This window comes from Dipodomys merriami, unplaced genomic scaffold, assembly GCF_024711535.1.
Source record: "Dipodomys merriami isolate MVZ:Mamm:240054 unplaced genomic scaffold, mDipMer1.0.p SCAF_57, whole genome shotgun sequence".
NCBI classification, from domain to species: domain Eukaryota; kingdom Metazoa; phylum Chordata; class Mammalia; order Rodentia; family Heteromyidae; genus Dipodomys; species Dipodomys merriami.
In genome coordinates this window covers 3,146,372-3,170,178 of record NW_027206146.1, presented here as the reverse complement: position 1 = coordinate 3,170,178, position 23,807 = coordinate 3,146,372, and the positions used below count along the sequence as shown (strand labels likewise).

Below are 23,807 nucleotides of genomic sequence, written 5' to 3'. Positions count from 1 at the left end.
CGCCAAATAAACTCCTCTTGCTTATTGCAGCTGCTGGTTTGGAGTCTTGGTTCTTGGGGTGCCCTCCCGTTGAAGAAAGCACCCCAGGGGGTCTGGGGTCTTTCAAGCTAGACTTAACACCTTTATAACTTTTAAAAACATCCTAATTGTAGAACATAATTGAAAGTAAGCCACATTATACAAATAACTTTTTAACCCTCTTTTTAAGGCCTTCCTAATTTTAATGTTAACACATCCAAGGGGAAGTTTTAGCAATATTAATCAGATCATCCCATCACTCATTTTAACCATCATGTTTTTAGTGTCTATCTGCAGGGAAAAAAAGAGAACAAAGATGGGCGACTCAGCCCCTTCTATGGAATGGGCACACACCCAATCTGACTCTTTAGGATTAGATGAACTGCGTTTGTGCCAGCTTACCCTCTTTAATCATGGGTGGACTTCTCCCAGGGCTTGTCCCACCATGCATGACCAGTTGATTTGCACTTCTGCCTGTTCACCCCTTACCTCTAAGGACAGGTCTTCTGTTGGTTCTTGAATGAAATACACAGTTTGAGGCAGACAGAACAGGTACGGTCTTTGACAGTGTTAAATTAACATTTACATTTAAAATGTTAATATTTATACCCAAATTTTATCCAAGGGAAGTAAATCCCAAACTGCCAATGCATTTTTGTTAAGCCAAATAACTTGATTATAGTATAAGCAGTCTTATGCATTTTAAAATATTAGTTTTTTTAATACCAGATTTTTTTATTTTCCAAGTTAAAGAATCCTTAAAAAGTCATTTAAAACACTATGAAGATTTTTTAAAATTTTTGTTAATGTCCAAACCTCATAACCTTTTGAATCTTAAATTTAAACTCACTCAATTGTTACAGCATGCTGACAATTTTTATCTTTGAACATGGTCACAGACACACAAAACTCTCACACAGATCTTAAAGCCCACAAAAATCAAAATCAGTTGTACGTACACCTTTTAAAGTTTTTAAACAAAAATTTAGTACAGTGTTTCTTTTAAACTAGGTACCTTTGTTGGGCTTCATTTTCCCAGAGCTTGCTTGTTTAGCAAGACAATTCACTAATTAGTCTTTTGAATCCCGTCCCTTGGAGGAGGGCTGGGGGAGGGGGTCACCTAAAACTAAACTGGCCAGATTTTTTTAAATCCAATTTTAGACAAGAGCACTTTACAAATTGTTACATTGTCAGGACTAGCTGAAAAAGTCCAAACCAGGCACACAGCCTTCTACACCCTCCCTGCCAGCAGCCTCCACAAGGAGAAAATGCAGCCTGAGGCTTGAAGGGAACCAAACTAGCCCAGTAACCTTCCATGCCTCACAGAGAGGGTGGGCATAGCAGGTCTGTGACCAAGCCCAGCTGGAACTCCTATTTCCCCAGAGATGTTCAAATAAATAAATAAATAAATAACAAAAACACACATAAACACAAAAACCAAGGATCCACATTTTAAACTGGTACCAATTTTAAAACAGAACTAGACAAGAACCAAAGGCTGAGTTGGGGACTAATGGGACCCAATTTATTGCTACCAAAGCTCTGTGCTGCTCCCACTCAGCAAGCTGAATCCAGAGTCTGCTGAATGAGCCTGCCATGCTCACCCAAAACTTCCCTACCTCTGGAAACAGAACAGAAAACACACCGAAGTAAACAAGACAAACAAGTGGCCACAAAGACAAAATCAGGTCTCAGTGAATGGGACGACATCTCACCACCATTTACTTACCAGGGGACTCAACCCCCCTACTCACCTCTGGAGGATTTTTCTTTTAGATTCCTGCAAACATTGACTCAGGGGACTTCCAAGGCAGAGGAGAATTCCCAGTCATCTTGGGGAAAGGGCAAAAAAATCCCTAGCGGCCGTCCCCTCAGACTCACAGGTTCTCCCCCATGCTCAGACTCCCCCCACACCCCGAGCCAAGGCCCGAGGCTGAGATCTAACTGGGGCCACTTGCAGGTGGTCAGTAGCAGTTTCATAATTGACAAACAAGCAAGTTACAAAAGCAGAACCAGCAGTTTTTGTTTTTGTTTTTAAACGAACTAGGACAAGGTCTACGGGTGTCCTGGGAGTGGACTCACTTGTTGTCCCATCTCTATAGAGAATACAAAACACACACTAAAAACAAGTAACACTAAACAGAGACAGACAGAACCAGACAAATGCCGCCTGGCAGCTGAGCGACTACAGATGAGGAAGGAAACTACAGATGGGAGTGGCCGGCTGTCCCTTAACTCCCCAGTACAGAGAGACACTCAGGTCTCATCCTTCCTCCAAACCACCCAAAAGTGGGACTCCAGGGTGGGGACCAGGGGTTTCAGGGCACATCTGCCTCCCCCGCTGGCCCAAATTCAGAATACAGGTCCTGTACAGGCACTTTTGGATCCCAGAATGCAAAACTAAAGTGACAAACACAGAAGACGCGAAACACAAGAGCTCTATCTTACCTCCTGCTGCTTCTGGAATTTGGGGTCTGGGGGTGCAGGTATCTCAGACGAGCCCCCACTGAAAGACCCTAGCCCCCTAGGATACTTCCATTGACGGGAGGGTGCCCCAGAAACCCATACTCCACACCGGGAGATGCAACAAGCAAGAGGAGTTTATTTTACGTTTGCGCAAATGGACTCTCTGCCTTGGGAAGGGAGAGAGCCTGGGGCAGTGGTTACAGGGATTTTTAAAAGCAAAGACCACAGGATTAACAAAAGGCGTCCGGGGATTGGCCCGTTTAAAGGTCACCATATACCCCAGCAATCTTTTTTTTTTTTTTTTTAACGCGGGAAATTTTGTAACACTATTTGTAAAATGACTGGCGCGGGGGACTCAAAGGCAGGTGGTTACTTTGGAGAATAAGGGTTAGGGGAGTTCACATAGTTACAGGCTTGTGATTGGTTGATATTTGGCCTAGTTTTCTGGTCCTGCCAGATGGTCGTTATCTCAAGGTCCCCTCTGAGGAATTTCTAAACGGAAACTGGAAAACACACGAACTGTCTGTTCTTTATCTATGACCACAGACCTTGTCCTGGGGCCGACATCTGGGCTCTGAGACTTTACCCAGTTCCTTATTTCCAGGGAGGGGGTTGGTGTTAGCACAAGCAAGTTTACAAAAGCAAAATCAGCAGTTAGCAATTGTAAAAAGTAACTCTAATTTTTAATCTTTCAAGGAGCAGGGATTCTGGATTGAACCCAGTTGCATAACAAAGAAACAGGGAAAGATAGGAATGGGCTAGGACAGTGAAAACAACTGAGGTTCTAGGCCCCTCACACCCAAACCCTGTTGGTTCCTATCTTTGTCTCCTCTCATAGAGTCTGTCCTGGTTTAGGAGAAGTGAGGAGGAATCCTGATTGTCCAGAAGCTTGGGATGATGTGTTCACAGCAGTGACTCTAAAACGGCATTTGAACCTAAAATTGCGCTCTATCTGTCTCTGTCATCCACCTCCTTCTTAACCTGCAACATCCCCAACACAGACCTGGTTCATTTTCCTGGTATTTCTTCTGTGAAATATGGACTCCGTCCCATTGAGGAAAGGGTGACACCTGGGACCCACTCCTGCAGCCAACGTATTGAGGTATAAGTGCATGTGACCCCGGGAACATGTCACCCATGTTTCAAGTTTCTTTCTTTAGTCAGTCAGAGAGCTTGAACTTGAGACTTGCCCATGTTCCTTCCTCCCTTTTTGCTCAAGGCTAGGCCACTACCACTTTGAGCCACAGACCTATTTTCGGTTCGCTGGTGCTTAATTGGGGAGAAGAGTCTCAGAGACTTTCCTTCTCTGGGCTGGCTTTGAATTGGGAATCCAAGGTCTCAGCCCCTGAGTAGCTAGGATTACAGTTGAGCCCCTAGAGCCTTGTTTGTTTAGAATCTTAGATCTGATCCTACAGAGGAGAAATGCAGCCACCTTAACCTCAGAACCAGACTCACCTTCCCTTTATGCCATTTCTCCAGGTTCACCCATTTCCCTGAACATGCCATCTTCTTCTTCCCAATGGATGAATAGAATGGGATTTTTCCTAATACATGAGAGACAGTAGGAGAGTATTTCCAGTGGTCTGAATGCTGGATGGAGAATGATGAGTTCCCTTGGCACCATTCAGGCCTCAGTTTCCAATCCAGAGCCTCTGAATGAGACTCAAGGAACAGAGGGGTTGGGAGATGCCCATGTGTTTATGGGGTTGATCCTCTTAGCCCAGACTATGGTTGGTTTTGTGGGTAATTTGTCTCTTCTCTCCCATTGTCTATTTCTTTCCTGCATGGGGCACAGGATGAGAGCCACAGACTTGATTATTAGACACTTAATTGTGGCCAACTTCCTAAGTCTTCTGTGTAGGAGTGTTCCCCAAACCATGTTGGCTTGGGGATGGAGAAATTTCTTCAATGATGTGGGGTGCAAAATGGTCTTCTATCTTCACCGAGTGGCCAGGGGGGTGTCGATCAGTAGCACTTGCTCCCTGAGCATCTTCCTTGCTGTCAGCATCAGCCAGGGGGACTCCAGGTGGGCAGGGCTGAAGGGGAGAGCCCACAAGCACATTGTCTCCACTATCTTCCTCAGCTGGGGGGTTTTCCTCCTGGTGAGCATTGTTAATCTCAAGTTCACGACCGGACCCAAAGCACACGACAACATGACGAGCTTAAAGGCCTATGGATACTGTTCTTCCATGCATCAGGACCCAGCTGCTGGCGTGCTCTACGTAGTCATGGTCTCAGTGCCTGATGTTCTGTGTCTGGGGCTCATGCTCTGGGCCAGCATCTCCATGCTCTTTGTCCTGTACAGACACAAGCAGAGAATGCAACACATCCAGAAGATCAGCGTCTCCACCAGAGCCTCTCTCGAGTCCAGAGCTACCATAATCATCCTCCTCCTGGCGAGCGCCTTTATCTCCTTTTATACAATGTCCTGCATTTGTCAGATTTGCTTGTCTGTGATTTACAACCCCAGCCCTGTACTGCACCATATGACGGTGTTTGTTATGGGCTGTTTCCCATCCCTCAGTCCTTTCCTGCTCATGAGTGGACACTCCACTCCTTGCAGCCTCCTCTTCACCTACACAAAGAAGAAGAAAGTGGTCCTCCCCTGAGGACCACCAAGCTTGCATCTCTGCTGAACTTTGCTTGGCCATTCAACAATCTCCACACCTAGATAAAAGTCATCTGCTGAGAGATAGCAATGTGCACACATGTCCACACCTGTGCATTTGTGTCCTATATATCTGTGTGTGTTCATCTGTCTCTATTGTGCTGACCCACAAAATTATATTAATGTGGAAATGTGAAATTTTAATAATACTTATTAGGTCATGTCAACTTCCTCCAGAGCATCTGCTCCATTAATTGGTAGTTGTGTCAAATTCAAGATAAACTGGTTAAACTCACTTAACATGTTTTCCTAATTCCATTTTGAGTCTTTTGATTTTTTTCTTTCTTTCCTTAATAGTTCTCTATTCAATGAAGCAAATCATTCTTAAAGCCCTTTCTGTTCTGGAGAAGAAAGTAGTTGGAAAGAAAATATCAGCTGGCAATTGTTTCTAACATATTTATAAGATGATTTCTATGTTGCTTTGTATGTCCCTCACCCACGGTATAACCCATGCTTTAACTGTATTTGATGTTGGTATAATTTGTGGAGGGGAAGGGAAAAAACAAATCTTTTAACTAGGGATACAGGTGGACCCATTGCAACAATGAGACATACAAGTCGTTATGTCGAAAAATGAACTTTACAACTTTGGTGGGGAGGGGAATCGGGTTGGGGGAGGGTGGGAGTATGGGAAGGGATGGGGAGGGGAAAGAAAGAGGAGGCAACAATGCTTGATAAGAAACGTACTCGTTATCTTGCCCATATAATTGTAACTCCTCTGTAGGGTATTCTCACAATGAAAAAAATAAAGAAAAGAAAATAGCAGCTGGGTGTGGTGGTTGATGCCTGTGTTCTGAGTTCATGAGGAGGCGAGATCTAAGGATCACATTTCAAAGCCAGTCTAGGCAGAAAACTCTCTGAGACTCTCATCTCCAATAAACCACTAAAAAAACCCAAATAAACATGGAGGTGGTGCTGTGGCTGAAGTGGTAGAGCATTATCCTTGAGCAAAATCTTCCCAGGGACAGAATGGAGGCTCAGATTTTAAGCTCCAGTCCTGGCACAAAGAAGGAAAGAGAGAATGAGGGACACAGACACACAGACAGAGACAGACACAAAAGAGAGAGCGCAAGCCAGTAAAGAAGGAAGGAAGGAAGGAAGGAAGGAAGGAAGGAAGGAAGGAAGGAAGGAAGGAAGGAAGGAAGGAAGGAAGGAAGGAAGGAAGGAAGGAAGGGAGGAAGGGAGGAAGGGAGGAAGGGAGGAAGGGAGGAAGGAAGGAAGGAAGGAAGGAAGGAAGGAAGGAAGGAAGGAAGGAAGAAAGAAAGAAAGAAAGAAAAAAAGGGAGTCCTGCTGGTGTACTGCTGACCACAAACATCCAGGCTCCTTCCTGACAGTTAGTCCGTTAGTCTTGTCCGTGCTTATTTCTTTCACATAATTTATTTTCACAACTCTTTCTTTTCCTTGGCAGTTTATGTTACATATCTCTAGACTCTGCTAATTCAACAAGGACATTAAGTGAACTTTTGAAAAGCACCTTTTTTGATATAAAGTTGTTTTAAATACCCGAAGGCTCCTTGAGAAAGTCTCTTGCTTGACTATTGTGACATTTCCTGCAGTGCTCCTCATGTCCCTTGTTATGAAGTCATTTTACCACACACCGTGGGTGAGGGACATACAAAGTAACATAGAAATCATCTTATAAATATGTTAGAAACAATTGCCAGCTGATATTTTCTTTCCAACTACTTTCTTCTCCAGAACAGAAAGGGCTTTAAGAATGATTTGCTTCATTGAATAGAGAACTATTAAGGAAAGAAAGAAAAAAATCAAAAGACTCAAAATGGAATTAGGAAAACATGTTAAGTGAGTTTAATCAGTTTATCTTGAATTTGACACCACTACCAGTTAATGGAGCAGATTCTCTGGAGGAAGTTGACATGACCTAATACGTATTATTCATTTTACCACAGGTCAGGACTGCTGTGGTGAATGTGAGGAGGAGCCTCCCGTCCAGGGCTCTCCACCTCCACATTTTGTTCTCAGGAATGAATTGCAGGGTTACAACAAACCAGAAGTAGCACTGATGTCCTGGGGACAGTCAGCAGCCCTGAGCACAAAAGCTCAGGGACAGGACCCAAGTGCTCAGCAATGCTCCACACGCTTTTCTTCTTTTATTTTTTGGTCGGGCTTGGGGCTTGAACTCTGGGCCTAGGTGCTGTCCCTCAGCTCAATCAAGGTTCGGCTCTGTACCCCATGCACCCCTGCAGTACACTGGAAGCACAGACATCCATCATCATGCTGACATGCAGCCCTGTCTGGACTCGTTACTTCTAGAGAGTTCCCACATTTAGGAGGTCTTTCTCCATCTCTGTCTCCTCCTTTTCTCCTGAGCACCCACAGTTCTGTTTCACCATCTTGTAGGAATCCCTTTCCTGTCCCCTGTGTCCTTGCCACACTGTGGCCGGTCCCCCTGACTCCTGTTCCCCGCCGCACACCTGCCGGCAAGAGCTCACAGCCAGCTCCTGACTTGGCTTCATTCACAGCAGCCTCTCGTGACTATGCTCAATATGAAGGAGGGATGAGACATGCTCACCTCTCACTCGTGGGGATGACTTGAAGCTCCTAACAAAGCCTTCCAAGAAAAATGGGTTGTGACACAAAGGTGCGACTCAGCCTGTGAACCGGCTGGGAGGTCAGCTCCCCCCCACACCCTGCATGCTTAGTTTGAGGGCTCTGTGCCCCACCCCTTGTGCACCTCCTACTGGTAGAGCATGCCACACTGTGGTTGCCATCCTCCCAAAAGGACCAGCCTGGAGAAGCCCGGCCATTGGGATCAAAACAGCGGAATCCTGAAGGGCCAAGAAAGTACTGTCCTGGGGAAGTTTTGGGCAGAAGCTCTCATGCCCGGTTAGATCTGGGAGTACCCATTGACTGATGCCTAGCACAGTCACCATCTGACTTCTGTTCCAGGGTCACACCGGAGTCCAGGCATGATGGTAGCCACTATTGCACACTGTACACACCTTGCCTAGTCATGTCCCTACCAGACTGTATCTACCTTCCCATTGTTTCTACTTCATTAAAATCCCTAACTACTCACTTCTTACAGCTGATAGTGCCTTGGTGGAGAAACCTTTAAAGCAGATGGATGTTATACAGACTTTTTTCGGGGGAGGGGAGCAGCAGAAAATCAGTAGTGAGCCTTGAACTCAGAGCCTGGATGCTGTCCCTGAGCTCTTTTACTCATGGCTAGTGCTCTACCACTTGGAGCTTAGTGCCACTTCCAGTTTCTTGGGGCCCCTGCACCCTGGGATCCCGGCCCCAAGATGCACAAGCTAGCTGTCAGTACCCAGAGTTTTCCCATATGGCCAGCACAGAGAAAAAGATATGAGCTGGGGGTGGGTGGCGGAACACTGTGTGACAGGGCCACTCTACACCCCTCAGGGACGGGAGACTGAGTCTCATCTTGTGCAACACAATGGCATGCAGATTTCCTGCTCAGGTACAGCTTACACTCTCAGCACTGTTCTCTGCCAAAAATCTTTTTCCAACTTGCAGAGCCCAAGGCAGGTCTCAGGCTGGGAGTCTCAGTCCAGGACTGCAGATGCCTTCCAGTAGACTTCTGAGAGGACATCCTGCCTCCACCTTCCTCCTCCTCAGCCTTCCCCTCAACACAGTCCTGCAGTACATAAAGCTTGTCTACCTGCACCTCAGCCTCTGTATCCCATCATACAGGGCCTCTGCCGTGGGCTTCTCTCATTAAGCAGAAGCCATCTCCAGGCACCCCCACTGCACTGGGCCCCAAGAGTCCCCACCTTTAAGGAAGGAGAGGAGTTCACTTCGGGTCCTTTCCACTCCAAGGGCCAAGGCAATGGTGGACAGCTTCTTGATGCTGTTCAGCTAAAGCTGAGGAGAAATAAGGAGGGAGAATGTCAGTAATCGCAGACTCAAGGAAGCTCCACAGTGCTGGGAGCAGACGATCAGCACACCCACCATGCCCTCCTCTGACCTGGAGCTCACAGTTCAATAGAAACAGAACACTTTCTGAGTTCACGTAAGATCACACACCCTGCTTACCACTGGCTACTACACCACATACTCCACTTAGTAGCAGCGGCTTCATAGCATGCATGCATGCATGCTCTGGGCCAGGACCTAGACAAGGCACACAAACCTGCGACCTCACTGAACCCTCAAAGCAATCATACAAGGTGGGAAGCTGGCTCAAAGCTTCAGTCCTGTGAGGTGCAGCACAAGGCAGAAACTATGGCCAGCTCACTGAGCTAAGAGGATGGCTGGTGGAGCAGGCATTTAAACACAAGACTTGTGGCTAATTGTGATTATGAGAGAACAAAAAATAGGATACTATTACTACAAAAACAAAAGTCAGGTATGCTGATGCACACGTGAAATCCCAGTACTCAGCAGACTGATGTGGAAGAATCGTGACATCAAACCCGCCTGGCTTACATAGTAAGAACTATTCTCAAAATAGCAATGACCACATAGGGGCATCCACAGCTGTGCTGTGGGTAACACCATGGGTGAACTGGAACCGGAGACTGTACAGGTGGGTCTGGCTGCACAGTTTCTGGCTCATTAACTCCCTCTAGAATGCAGGCTATAGAACCTGAGCTTTGTTTCAAAAGAGGGCCATGATAAATACTGGACCCAGCCTTTCCATCTCAGAGCCATCACAGCAGAATCCTGACCAGTGTCTGATGGTACATCCCAAGACCTGTCACGGGATGGGTCCAGCCCCATGTGCAAATAAGCGGTCCAAAGATTCCAGGCCGAGGTGCTGCTAGGCCCCCAGACTAGCCATGTCAGCACCCTGTCACACCCTTTCTCCTTGATTACACTTTGACACAGTCTTCCCCATCCAATGAAGTCTGCATTAAAAAAAAGAACAAAACAAGAGGGTTGGAGAGCTTCCAGATAGCTGAAGATGTGAGGGTTCCTGGAGCATAGGGGGTATAGACAAGGCTCTCGGCTCCCGGGTCTTGCCATACAAATCTTTTCAATAGCATCCTTTATGGTGAATCTGTGAGGATTTGTCCCTGGTCCTGATTCCTTTGAGCTGAACAGCCCCAGGTGGGGGCAGAGTCAGAAACACAGGCAAGCAACCTGGACCTTCACATCCACAGCAGGGGAAGTTAGGGTGAGAAGTAAACTGAATTAGAGGGGCCAGGCTGTGTCTGCTGTTGCATAAGGAAATGCTCGGGGTGGGAAGTATGGCTCTGGTGGTGGAGCACCAGCCAATGAGCAAAAGCATCAGATACCCAGTTGAAGTTCTAGTCTCAGATAAAAAAAAAAAAACAAGAAAGAAAAAAAAGAAAATGCTTGCTTGCTACTGGGGAAAAAATGATCATACTTTTCAGGGCCAAAGCTTTTATGTTGACTGTGGTGGAAATGTGGAGAAAAATCAGGGAATTTTGTTTGTCTTTACACATGGCTGTAAGCTATTTCCCAGTCCCGAGCCAGTGCTGGTGAACAGGAAAGTAGTGTCTGTGGATGAGTGTTTCAACATCCCATGATGAATACACGCTGAATTGAGAGTGAGTCCTAGAGCCAACCACAGTGTCTTCCTAAGCACCCCAGCTGGAGAAAAAACAGTACACAAATGGACACAGCCTGGGGATAGAGGCAGGGGGAGGCTGAGGATACATCCATAAGCCCAAGAAAATCAAGAACCATAACTGGGCCTGAAGTGAGGACAGGAGTGCAGAGTGGATCCTCATAGAAACTGTGAGTGTAAGTCACTGGGTAAGGCTATTTTTCCCAGCAGACCCAGAGAACAGGTGTATCAAATACTCGAAGTGTGTTCACATGAAGGGAGAAGCAGCAGCGAGACCCTCACTTCCCTGAAGAAATCAGGATGGGAGAAATGGACACCCTCCTAAGCCAGCCTACGTAAATAGGGTCCTAACCCCAAAGCTCCGATTGCAACAACTGCAGTGGACTGCAAACTCTCCTCTTTGTGCTTCTACTGCTCAGCTCCAGTGCATGGAGCACAATGATGTCACGTGTGCTGAGTGCAGTGACATCTATGAGATGAGCTAACCCTGGTGGGCACAGAGTTCTCCTACCCCAGGGCATGGCAGACCAGGAAGCTGCACTGAGGTGAAGAATAGGCCCCACACCCCAGGAAGGGGAAGAGTGACTGAGAGATTCCCTGCACATGATCCTCTCATCAAGGCATTTAAGCATCTCTTTGGGATCACAATGGAACTAATGAACAGTTAGGTTTAAAAAATGCAGCTGGGCTTAATGACATGCACCTGAAATTCCAGTACTAAGGAGGCTGAGGCAAGAGGATACTAGGTTCAAGGCTATCTTGGACTACACAGTTGAGACCCTGTCTTAAAAAGCAAAAGAGGGGCTGGGGAGGAGGCTCGGTGCTAGACTGCTTGCCTTGTATGCAGGAGGCCCTGTGTTGGATTCCTCAGCACCAGATAAGCAGCAAAGGCTGGAAGTGGCACTGTGGCTCAAATGGTAGAGCCATAGCCTTGAGTTGAAGAGCTGAAGGACAGTGTCCAGGCCGAGTTCAAGTGCCATTACCGAAAAAAAAAAAAAGAATAGAAAATGAGGGGCTGGGAAGGTAGCTCAGTGGTAGACTGATTGCCTTGCATGCATGATGACAAGGGTTGTATTCCTCAGCATCACCTAAGTAGAAAAAGCGAGAAGTAGTGCTGTGGCCCAAGTTGTAGAGTATTAGCCTTGAGCTGAAGAGCTGAAGAACATCACCCTAGACCAGAGTTTAGGCCCCAAAACCGACAGACAAAAAAGCAATGGAAAATGAAATATGTAAGGATATTCTCAAGAATATGTAGGTCCTTGAACATCATATCTACTGTGGCACTATTCACCACAGCCAAGAAACAACCCAGAAGCTCCATGGTGTCTGCAGAGAAATGTGTGAAACTGAACATGGTCATGTGGAGCAAAGTCAGCCAGGTTCAGTGCAGTGGAGTCACTGGCCCAACTGTGGATGAATGCATAAAGAAGATGTAGCCTGGTCAGTAGGTGCTAGAGTCCCTGGCCGGAGGCATGATCTTGAGATCCCGCCCCTCCGGGTGCCTCTGAGGTCCTTTCATCAGGATTTTTCTGTCTGAGGCACAGTTCAGTGCCCAGGATGATGAATGTTGACATGGATGTTGATGCTGAAAATCAGGTGGAACTGGAGGAAAAAGCTCGACATTAATTATGTGTTGGGACTCCAACACACACTTGCAGATTTCTCAGCAAGAGTAGATGCAGTTAAGGAAGAAAACTTGAAGCTAAAATCAAAAGACCAAGTTTTTGGACAATATATAGAAAACCTCATGGCTGCTTCTAGTGTTTTCCAAACAACTGACACGAAAAGCAAAAGAAAGTAAGGGAGTGAGTTCCTTCCTCATTTACGGAATTACTGCTTCTCTCTCCCTCTCTCTCCCTTTCCTTCTCTCCATCCTTCTCCCACCCTCACTCTCTCCCCCCTTTAAAACTTGGGAAGTTTCCAAACATTACAGTACCTTTGTTTGTGGCTTCATTGAACGTTTATGAAAATAATTTCAAATCTAGGCAAAAGTAATTACTTAACAGGAGACTTCCATGAGTCTGTGTATTATGTTAGTCTAAGAAAATGTGCAGATGTGTTGTAGAGACTTTATAATTAGAATTGCATATATTTATGAAACTTGAAAATGAATGTTTTATTGAATTTGTTTTGATATATAGGCTTAGTCTATTACTACACACTTACTTAGTAAGATATACAAGAAAATAATCATGTTGTGAAAATGTGATCAAAATCATGTACTGAATGCACAGCTTTATGTATGTACCCGTTCACCATTGTGTGCCTCTCCTCCATCTGCCTCATCCTCCCCATTTACCTTCTCCTAAGTCAAGATAGTTTCACATTTGTAAAAGTACTTTGAGTAGTAATCACCTGACACTAATCTGATCTGTAAGTCCTGAAGTTAACCAAAACCTCGCCTAGAGTTTGTCAGTTGTACTTTCTAATAATAAGATAGGACTGATGGTTTCTCTTTAATCATTTGAAAACAGATTTGGGCTATAAAGAGGATTTTAAGTTGAAACTAAATTATCAAATTGAGATCTGTTTAAAAACAAAAAACCAACTTGCTTCTGCACCAAATAAACCACTTGCTATCTGAAAAATTAAGAATTTTGGTTATGGGCTTTGAAGGTGGCTCAGTGGTAGAGTGCTTGCCTTGCATGTATGAGGCCCTGGGTTCGATTCATCAGCACCACATAAGCAAAAAGAAAAAAGCCAGAAGTGGCGCAATGGCTCAAGTTTTAGAGCGCTAGCCTTGAGCTGAGGAGCTGAGGGACAGCGCCCAGGCCTATAGTTCAGGCCCCACACTGGACCCACCCCTAAAAAAAAGAATTTTGGTTATGTATCGATTAGAAGTAGAAAGTCTGGGAGGAATAAATAGAAATAGGTAAAAAATAAATGTGATAAAAGCAGCAACCAACTCTAAATGTTTTCACTCCAGATTTATATTATCTCTGGCACAGAACATATCTTCCAGGGAATATATATATATATATATATATATATATATATATATATATATATATATATATATATATATATATACACACACACACATATATATGTATGTATATTTATATTATATTATATATATTATATAGGTTATATTATATGTATTATATTATATTATATGTTGTATTATATATTTATATTATATATTTATATATATTTATGTATATATACACATATATATGTGTATATATATATATATATATATATATATGAAAATGTGTTAAGTTTGACTGATCTTACATACACCACATGCTATGCTATTCCAGCTCCAGGGTTTGGTTGCAAGACTTATTTGTTGTACCTAGTCAATTAACTATTACCAAATTCCTTGAAGAGTGTACTAGTATTAGAATCATGAATGAGAGAATTTTACATGTATAATAATTGGTATGATCAGTATTTTTATCTCACTCTGTAAATTCAACTAATTGGTTGGTAGAATTTTAGTCATTCTCATAACAATTTCGAAAAATTTAGTTCATAGATTCCATAAAGGAATCAATATCAGAGGTAATATTAAGATATTATATGAGGAAACGAGATCAACTAATATAGCTTATGGTTATTAGATTTGAACTACTTTAATTATGGGATAATCTTATGTGTTAGTATAAGATTTCATAAATGACTTTAACTATATGAAGATGTAGTAGTCATACTGCAAACATTTTGCATCCGTTTTGTGACCTAATTTTACAAATATTTAAGATTGTGTTGCATATCTGCTTTGCTGTTTAATTAAAAGATATTTCACACACACACAAAAAGATGTAGCCTATTTCCATCACAAAATATGACTAGACCAAGAACAAGAAGGAAATCTAGTCATTTGCTCCGACATCTGTAGAACTACAGATTGCTGTGGAAAATGCAAGTTCTTGAAACAGACAAGAACAGGGCAGAGGAATTGATAGCAAGACCAGAAGAGTCCAGGTGAGGAATGGAGTCACATGCAATGAGGTAGACCAGATACCCAGGGGGAGGAGTCACTGCTGATCCTCTCCTGAGCACAGTGACAAATTTCTGCTTCAAAATCACCACTGCTAATGATGAAAATGAGTAGGGAATTAGAGAACGAAGCTACCTCCTCAGAAACGACCAGGCATGAAAAGAGATCACCCTGCTTTCAGGAATATGCATGAAATGTTTACCTCTAATTTCCAAATGGGTTCTCTAGGGATGAAAACATTTTTAGAAAAAAATGGTCATTATTGCCAAAGAAATTCCTGTACAGAAATGTCTCATTCTATTTCCTTTCTTTCTTTCTTTTGTGCCAGTCCAGGGGTTTGAACTCTGGGACTGGATGATGTTGCTGAGTTCTTTTATTCCAGACTGGACTCCACCACCAGAGAGTGTAGATAAGAATTGAAGATAAGAATCTCATGGGCTTTCTTAACCAGGCTGGCTTTGAACCTTGATTCTCTGATATCAGGCTCCTGAGATTGCATTACTACAGGGTTCCATTTTTCTTTTCTAACAGCATATATGATGATAAAACATCATATATGAGACTGAGATGAGGAGGGCTGGGAAGGTGGCTCAGTGGTAGAGTGCTTGCCTAGCATGCAAGAAGCACTGGTTTCAATTCCTCAGCAGCACTTACATAGAAAATCCAGAAGTGGTTCTGTGGCGCCAATGGTAGAGTGCTAGCCTTGAGCAAAAGCAGCTCAGGAATAATGCCCAAGCCCTAAGTTCAAGTCTCGGAACTGGAACAAAAAAGAGAAGGGACACTTTGCGTAAGTAACTTTGGGGGACACATGGCTTACACACCGCTGAGGTTGTTTACAGACAGTCATCTCAAGTTGGGCTTCAGTGTCTCCTGCTGGCCTACTGGCATCCAGGAGAGGTAAGTAATTGCACCACTCCCCTGCCCCCTGGAGAGGCACCCACGAGAAAGTGAAAAGTGTCTTGATAATTGTCACATGGAGGGAAAGAAAAAGTTTTATGAGAACTTGGCTTGCCACCCCAGGTGAAGGGAAAATCACTGCTCCCGCGGGAGACGACCTCAACTGCCGTTCTCCTGGACCCCTATCTAAGGAGCCCTCTGCAGCTCTGAAGTGCCCATGTGCATCTCAGAAATGACCCGCCCTGCCCAACACATCTTGAGAGAAGAGGCGAGCACTTGTGTTCACTGCCGCTGAAGAAGTGCAGACTGCAGAAGACACCCCAGGTTCCACACTCTGTGTAAGGGATCACCTTAGAAGCAGGAATTCTGGATTGAGCCCGGATGCATGATAAAGCCACAGGGAAGGATAGGAATGGGCTAGGACAGTGAAAAGAACTGGAGTTCTATGCCCTCAAATCCCAAGCCCTGTTGGTTCCTCACTTCCTCTTCCTCACAGAGTCTGTCCTGGTTTATGACAAGTGAGGAGGAATCCTGATTGTCCAGCGGCTGGGAACGATGTGTTCACATCAGCACTCTAGAATGGCATTTGAACCTAAAATTGGCCCCTCTCTTTCTCTATCATCCACCTCCTCCTTCACCTGCACCATGCCCATCGCAGACCTAGTTCATCTTCCTGGTATTTCTTCTGTGAAATGTGGGCTCCTTGTTAAGGAAAGTGGGACATTTGGGACCCACTCCCCAGCCAGCATATTGAGGAATAAGTGCAAGTGACCCCAGGAATGTGTCAAGCAGGTTTCAAATTTTTTTCTTTAGTCAGTCAGAGAGCTAGAACTGGAGGCTTGCCCATGTTCCTTGAGCCCTTTATGCTCAACATTAGGCCTCTACCACTTTGAGCCACAGGTCTTCTCCCGCTTTGCTGGTGCTTAAGTGGAGAATAGTCTCAGAGACTTTCCTTTTCTGGGCTGGCTTTGAATTGGGAATCCAAGGGCTCAGCACTGAGTAGCTAGGAATACAGTCTTGAGCCACTAGGACCTTGCTTGTGTAGAATCTTAGATCTGATTCTACAGAGGAGAAATGCAGCCTCTTTCATCTCAGAACCTGACTCACCTTCCCTTAATGCCGTTTCTCCAGCTTCACCATTTCCCTGAACATGTTATCTTCATCTTCCCGATGGATGAATAGAATTGGATGCCCGTGTGTCTATTGGGGTGATCCTCGTAGCCCAGACTGTGGTTGGGTTTGTGGGTGATTTGTCTCTTCTCTCCCATTATCTATTCCTTTCCTGTATGGGGAACAGGATGAGAGCCACAGACTTGATTCTTAGGCACTTAATTGTGGCCAAATTCCTAAGTCTTCTGTGTAGGGGTGTTCGCCAAACTATGGTGGCTTGGGGCTGGAGAAATTTCTTCAGTGATGTGGAGTGTTAAATGGTCTTCTATCTTCACTGAGTGTGCAGCGGGATGTCGATCAGTAGCACTTGCTCCCTGAGCCTCTTCCTTGCTGTCAGCATCAGCCAGGGGGACTCCAGGTGGGCAGGGCTGAAGGGGAGAGCCCACAAGCACATTGTCTCCACCGACTACCTCAGCTGGCAGGTCTACCTCCTGGTGAGCATTGTTTGTCTCATGTTCACGACCGGACCCAAAGCACACGACAACATGATGAGCTTAAAGGCCTATGGATACTGTTCTTCCATGTGTCAGGACCCAGCTGCTAATGTGCTGTACGTGTCCATGCTTTCGGTGCCTGATGTTTTTTGTCTGGGGCTCATGCTCTGTGCAGGCACCTCCCTGCTCTTCGTAAACACACAAACAGAGTATGCAACAGATCCAGAGGATCAACGTCTCCACCAGAGCCTCTCTGGAGTCCAGAGCCACCACAATCCTCCTCCTCCTGATGAGCGCCTTTGTCTCTTTTTATACCATGTCCAGTGTCTGTCAGAATTGCTTGTCTGTGATTTACAAGCCCAGACCTGTGCTGCACCATATGGTGGCATTTGCTTTGGGCTATTTTTCAGCGATCAGCCCTTTCCTGCTCATGAGTGGACACTCCACTCCCTGGAGCCTCCTCTTCACCTACACAAAGAAGAAGAAAGTGGTCCTCCCCTGAGGACCACCAAGCTTGCATCTCTGCTCAACTTTGCTTGGCCATTCAGCAATCTCCACACCTAGATAAAAGTCATCTGCTGAGAGATAGAGGTGTGCACACACGTCCACACCTGCACATTTGTGTGCTATATAAGTCTGTGTGTGTTCATCTGTCTCTATTGTGCTGGCCCACAAAATTATATGAAAGTGGAAATGTGCGATTTTGAAATAATGCTTATTAGGTCATGTCTACTTCCTCCAGAGAATCTGCCCCATGAAGTGGTAGTCATGTCAAATTCAAGATAAACTCGTTAAATTCACTTAACATGTTTTCTAATTCCAGTTAGAGTCTTTTGATTTTTTTTCTTTCTTTCTTTAATAGTTCCCTATGCAATGAAGCAAATCATTCTTAAAGCCCTTTCTGTTCTGGAGAAGAAAGTAGTTGAAAAGAAAATAGAAGCTGGCAATTGTTTCTAACATATTTTTAGGATGATGTCTATGTTGCTTTGTATGTCCCTCGCCCACGGTATAACCCATGCTTTCACTTTATTTGATGTTGGTATAATTTGTGGGGGGGAAGGGAAAAAATAAATCTTTTAACTAGAGATACAGGTAGACCCATTGCAACAATTAGACATACAAGTTATTATGTGAAAAAATGAACTTTACAACTTTGGTGTGGGGGGAATTCAGGTTCGGGGGGGGTGGGAGTATGGGAACAGATGGGGAGGGGAAACAAACAGGAGGCAACAATGCTTGATAAGAAACGTACTTGATATCTTGCCATGTAATTATAACATCTCTGTAGGGTATTCTCACAATAAAAAAAATAAAGAAAAGTAAATAGCAGGTGGGTGTAGTGGTTGATGCCTGTGATCTGAGTTCACGAGGAGGTGAGATCTAAGGATCACATTTCAAAGCCAGTCTAGGCAAAAACTCTGAGACTCTCATCTCCAATAAACAACTAAAAAAAACAAAAACTATGGAGGTGGTGCTGTGGCTGAAATTGTAGAGCACTAGCTTTGAACAAAATTGTTCCAGGGACAGAATGGAGGCACAGAGTTCAAGACCCAGGCCTGGCACAAAGAAGGAAAGAGAGAATGAGGGACACAGAAACACAGACAGCCAGAGACAGACAGAGAAGAGAGAGGACAAGCCAGCAAAGAAGGAAGGAAGGAATAAGGAAGGACAGAAGGAAAGAAAGAAGAAAGGAAGGAAGAGAGTCCTGCTGGTGTAGCTCTGACCACAATCATCAAGGCTCCATTCTGACAGTTACTCCCTGAGTCTTGTCCATGCTTATTTGTTCCACATGATTTATTTTCACAACTCTGCATTTTCCTGGCGGTCTATGTTACATATCTCTAGACTCTCTGCTAATTCAACAAGGACATTAAGTGTACTTTTGAAAAGCACATTTTTTAATGTAAAGTTGTTTTTACAACACGAAGCCTCCTTGAGAAAGTCCCTTTGCTTGGCTATTGTGACATTTCCTGCAGTGCTCCTCATGTCTCTTGTTATGAGGTCACTTTACCACAGCCTCTGGGGTGCAGGTCAGGGCTGCTGTGCTGAATGAAAGGCAGGGCCCTCCAGTCCAGGGCTCTCCACCGCCACCCTTTTCTTCTCAGGAATTAATTGCAGCGTGACAGCCAGCCAGAAGTAGCACTGATGTCCTGGGGACAGTCACCAGTCCTGGGCACAAAAGCTCAGGGGTAGGACCCAGGTCCTGAGTTGAAGTCCTGGGACAGGCACAGAAAAGGATAGGCCTGCATCCAGGAGCCGTCCAGGGACTGTGCCTGGCGTTGAGTGGACTGTGGGCTCTGAGCCAGGTGCCTCCTCCTGATCCTGAAGTTTTCACAGCCACCCCAACACAGAAAGGCTTGAACCACAGGCCCTGCTGTCCCTGTACTCCCTCCCCCCACATTTGCTTGAGTCAGATTCCCTCCACCTGTCACGCCCTTAATCCAGCCCAAAGTCATGCCACCCAGCATGTGTATGCACTGAGCTCCATGGGGAGCTGTCTGGTGTCATCATTAACCTCACACACACCTGGTCCTCTCCTGACCCCTGGTGTTCCCATCCTCAGAAGTCTTCCCTTTTCTGTGTCTCCTTGGAGAGCATGGATATGGTTTATCCTCCTGACCTAGGGGCAGCTTGATTCCTCCACCAGCTCTGTACCTTGTGAGGGGATGAAGGCTTTCCCTGCCCCAACCCCACCCGCTCTCAGCACCCGCTCCCCAAGGGCACCCCACCCTCCACCCACCTCAACTCTGTCTTGAGCATGATCCAAATCCAAGACAACCCATGGCCCACACTTCCCTTCCTCCACAGTGCTCAGCAACGCTCCACGCGCTTCCTCTTTTATTTTTTGATTGGCCTTGGGGCTTGCACTCTGGGCCTAGGCACTGTCCCTCAGCTCTCCAGCTCAAGGTTAAGCTTTGCAGTCCGCTGGAAGCACAGCCACCCATCGTCATGCTGACATGCAGCCCTGCCTGGACTCGTTACTTCTGGAGAATTCCCACATTCAGGACATCTCTCTCCATCTCGGTCTCCTTTCTTCCCATCAGTTCTTCACCACCATCTTGTACGAATCCCATTCCTGTCCGCTGTGTCCTTGCCACGTGGTGGCCGGACCCCTGACTCCTGCTCCCCTGCTGCACACCTGCCGACCAGAGCTCACAGCCAGCTCCAGACTTGGCTTCATTCACAGCAGCACCAGGTGACTATGCTCAATATGAAGGAGGGATGACACACGCTCACCTCTCACTCGTGGGGATGACTTGAAGTTCCTGACAAAGCCTTTCAGGAAAAATGGGTTGTGACACAAAGGTATGACTCAGCCTGTGAAGCAGCTGGGAGTTCACCTCCCCCTCCTCCATCCTTAGCTTGGGGGCTCCGGCCCCACCCCTTGTGCACCTCCTGCTGGTAGAGCAGGCCACACTGTGGTCACCATCCTCACAAAACCACCAGCCTGGCAAATCATCTTCCATTGCAATCAAAACAGCAGAATCCGGAAGGGCCAAGAAAGTCCTGGGGAGGTTTTGGGGGGAAGCGCTCATGCCAGGTCTGATCTAGGAATAACCATTGACTGATACCTAGGACAGGCACCATCTGACTTCTGTTCCTGGGTCACACCCAAGTCCTGGCATAATGGTGGCCACTATTGCACACTGCACACACCTTGCCTTTTCAGGTCCCTGCCAGACTGTATCTACCTTCCCATTGCTTCTACTTCATTAAAATACCTAACTACTCACTTCTTACAGCTGATAGTGCCTTGGCGGAGAAACCTTTAAAGTAGATGGATCCTAGGTAAAATGACTTTTTTGGGAGGGTAGGGAATCAGTAGTGGGGCTTGAATTCAGGGCCTGGGTGCTGTCCCTAAGCTCTTTTCCTGATGGCTACCACTCTACCACTTGGAGCTTAGTGCCACTTCCAGTATTCTGGTAGGGAATTGAAGAGTCTCCTGGACTTTTCTGCCCAGGCTGGCTTTGAACTGTGATCCTCAGATCTCAGCCTCAGTAGCTAGGATGAGAGATGCGAGCCACAGGTGCCCAGGGTCTTACTCTTCAAATGGTCCAGGACTTGTTGAGCCACACTTGCAATTATGGGTGGAATGCAATGTGGGCATGGTGCATGATCTTTCAATGCATGGTTGATATTACTTGCAGGTATGTTATGAAATAATTTACATCTGTGCTCTTCAAGGAAATAGGTGTCTAATCTTGTCTCTAGTCTGTTCTCATTTTGGTATGAGAGGGAGTTTGGTAGCCTTCTTCCTTTCCTAGTTTTTGAACCTGTCTGAGGAGCATTGGTGGTAATTATGAACACCTTGTGTAACACATCAGTGATTCGATATACTGCTTGATTACAGATGAAGTTAGGTGATTTGTAGTGACCGCCTACTCGACCAGCGAGGAAAAACGACCACCACACCAGGAGTCTTCTCAGATCACGCTTTATTGGAGAGCCTTTTAGTTGTAGGAGAGCTTGGGCGCAAGAGAGCGTGCACCCGAAATACAGCCGCTTATATAGGGAATTGGAACACGGGTCTTTCTATTGTTGGTCACCTGCCTTTCACCGTCACCAGGTGTCATGGGATTGGCTGGGAACTCTACCTGGCTCGTGCACGCGCACAGCCCAGGCCTCCCACCAAGCACCGTCTGGGGTGGAAACCTCAAAGCTGCAAGGGAGTGGGCGGAGTCTCGCCTCGGCTCCCTACAGTTCCCCCTTCTTTGTTTTATGGCAACAGGTAAGAGTAGAGGTTGGGCCTCTGTCTAAGACATTAATGAGAGGACCTTGCACTGGCCTTCGCCTGAGGGGCGCGCCTTCCCCAGTGATGACCAGGCCCGTCCGATGCCTTTTTTGCAGAGGTGGGATCTTGGGCATCAACCCACTTGCAACCCAGCATGCTCTTCTTGAGGAGATGAGAACCATCTCCTCAAGTGCAGTGCACTTGCCTTGCACCCTGTCCCAAATTGCAAATTGCATACCTGTCCCGGTGCAATGGGATCCCCTGATCCCTCGGGGTGCTAAGGCTATGCAGAATGGTAAGGCTTAACTGCCTCTTAGGGCCGACAGCCAAATCTGGGGTGAGGATCCACTCTCCAAAGTGGCTAATGCTTGCGAGATAACAACCTTGTCCCTTCTGGTTTGGGCTCGAAGGCGACAGACCAACCATAGGCAGACCACGCATCCTCCCAAGCAGCAGGCTAAAAACATTCCGACTCCCACCCGCTCTTTGGAAAAGGACACCGCAGAGGCAATCCAGTCAGTAAATTGTGACAGCCCACAGCATCATTGGTTTAGCTATCACAGGGATTGCTATTAGCACTGTTGCTAACAGCAGGAAGATCAGCTGCATCTTCAAGAGCGGGTTCTGCTGCAGTCTCCACCGGCCTGGTCAGTCTCGTTGGCACCCAGTGAGGTACTTCTTGACTCTGTGGAAAAACACAAACAGCTCCCCTGGATCTCGTTATTACCGGATCCGGTCCATACCATTTATTATTAATAACATCCTTCCACATAACCATGTCTTTAGTATCCATGGAGTCTCTTGTCATATGCCGATCTGCGGCAGACTGATCGTTGTCATTTAGAATTAAAAAATTAAGGGTAAAGAGCGCAAGAGAAAGTCTTTCCCTGGGGGACGCGGACTCAGCAACTCCCCCTTTTTGTTTTTGAAGCATTTCTTTTATGCTTCGATTAGCTCTTTCCACTATACCTTGTCCTTGAGGATTGTAGGGCAATCCGGTGGTGTGGGCAACCTGCATTTGTGCGCAAAAGGCGCGAAAACCATGGGAAGTATAAGCAGGGCCATTATCCGTCTTAAGTCTAAGGGGCTTTTCCCAAGCTGCCCAAGCTTCTAAGCAGTGTATTCTGACGTGAGACACCTTTTCTCCTGCCAGAGGTGTGGCATGAATGACACCAGAAAAGGTGTCCACAGACACATGTAAATATTTCAACTTACCAAATTCCGTCAGATGAGTAACATCCATTTGCCATAGGGCATTTGGTCTCAACCCCCTGGGGTTTACCCCCACATGGGGAGGATGAAGAAAGGTAACACAAGATTTACAGGCTTTAACAATATCTCTTGCCACATGCCTGGACAAATTATATCTTTTCCTAAGGGTATTAGCAGGTACATGATACAATCTATGAAAGTCTTTTGCCAATTCTACAGGATCAGCAGCAACCAGAGCCATAGCCCGAGTTGCCTGGTCCACCAAATCATTACACTTTGCCATCAGGCCCGGCAACATGGAGTGGGCACGAATATGTCCAATATAAAAAGGATGTTTTCTGTTTAAGATAAGGGATTGAATCTGTAACAAAACATTAGAAATTGTACTGGCCTGCTTAATTGAAGCAGCAACTTCAAGAGAAGCAACGGCATTTACAACATATAATGAATCAGAAAATAAGTTAAAAGGTTGATCAAATCTTTTAAAAACTTCAAGCACAATTAAACATTCAACAGCCTGTGGGACATTCGGCCGAAAATTAAAGACTGCCGGCTGTTTGTGTCCTTGAACAAAAAAGGCACCTTGTCCAGATTTTGATCCATCCGTAAAGATGGTTAGAGCATCAGCCAAGGGCTCCTTTGAAGTGACAACAGGAAAATACACTAAATTTTTGTTAACTATGGCAAGCAGAGGATGCTTAGGATAATGATTATCAATTACATTTGGAAATGAGCAAACAAGAATT

General features: G+C 45.7%; 1 protein-coding gene and 3 pseudogenes across 1 annotated transcript; 3 read left to right on the top strand and 1 right to left on the bottom strand.

Moving 5' to 3' along the window:
• Nucleotides 1-9,634, bottom strand: part of LOC138812377 (serine/threonine-protein phosphatase 2A 65 kDa regulatory subunit A alpha isoform-like) — a 60,420-nt pseudogene extending 50,786 nt beyond the window's left edge.
• Nucleotides 1-23,807, top strand: part of LOC138812426 (voltage-dependent calcium channel gamma-2 subunit-like) — a 351,801-nt pseudogene that overhangs the window by 75,754 nt on the left and 252,240 nt on the right.
• On the top strand, nt 4,281-5,093 carry LOC138812378 (vomeronasal type-1 receptor 4-like). Its single transcript, XM_070000333.1, has one exon. The coding sequence runs from the start codon at nt 4,281-4,283 to the stop codon at nt 5,091-5,093; it is 813 nt and encodes a 270-aa protein (XP_069856434.1).
• On the top strand, nt 12,228-12,471 carry LOC138812714 (short coiled-coil protein pseudogene; annotated as a pseudogene).

Coding starts and splice junctions, on each gene's coding strand:
- LOC138812378 (XM_070000333.1), top strand. CDS start 4,281: ATGAGAGCCACAGACTTGATTATTAGACACTTAATTGTGGCCAACTTC.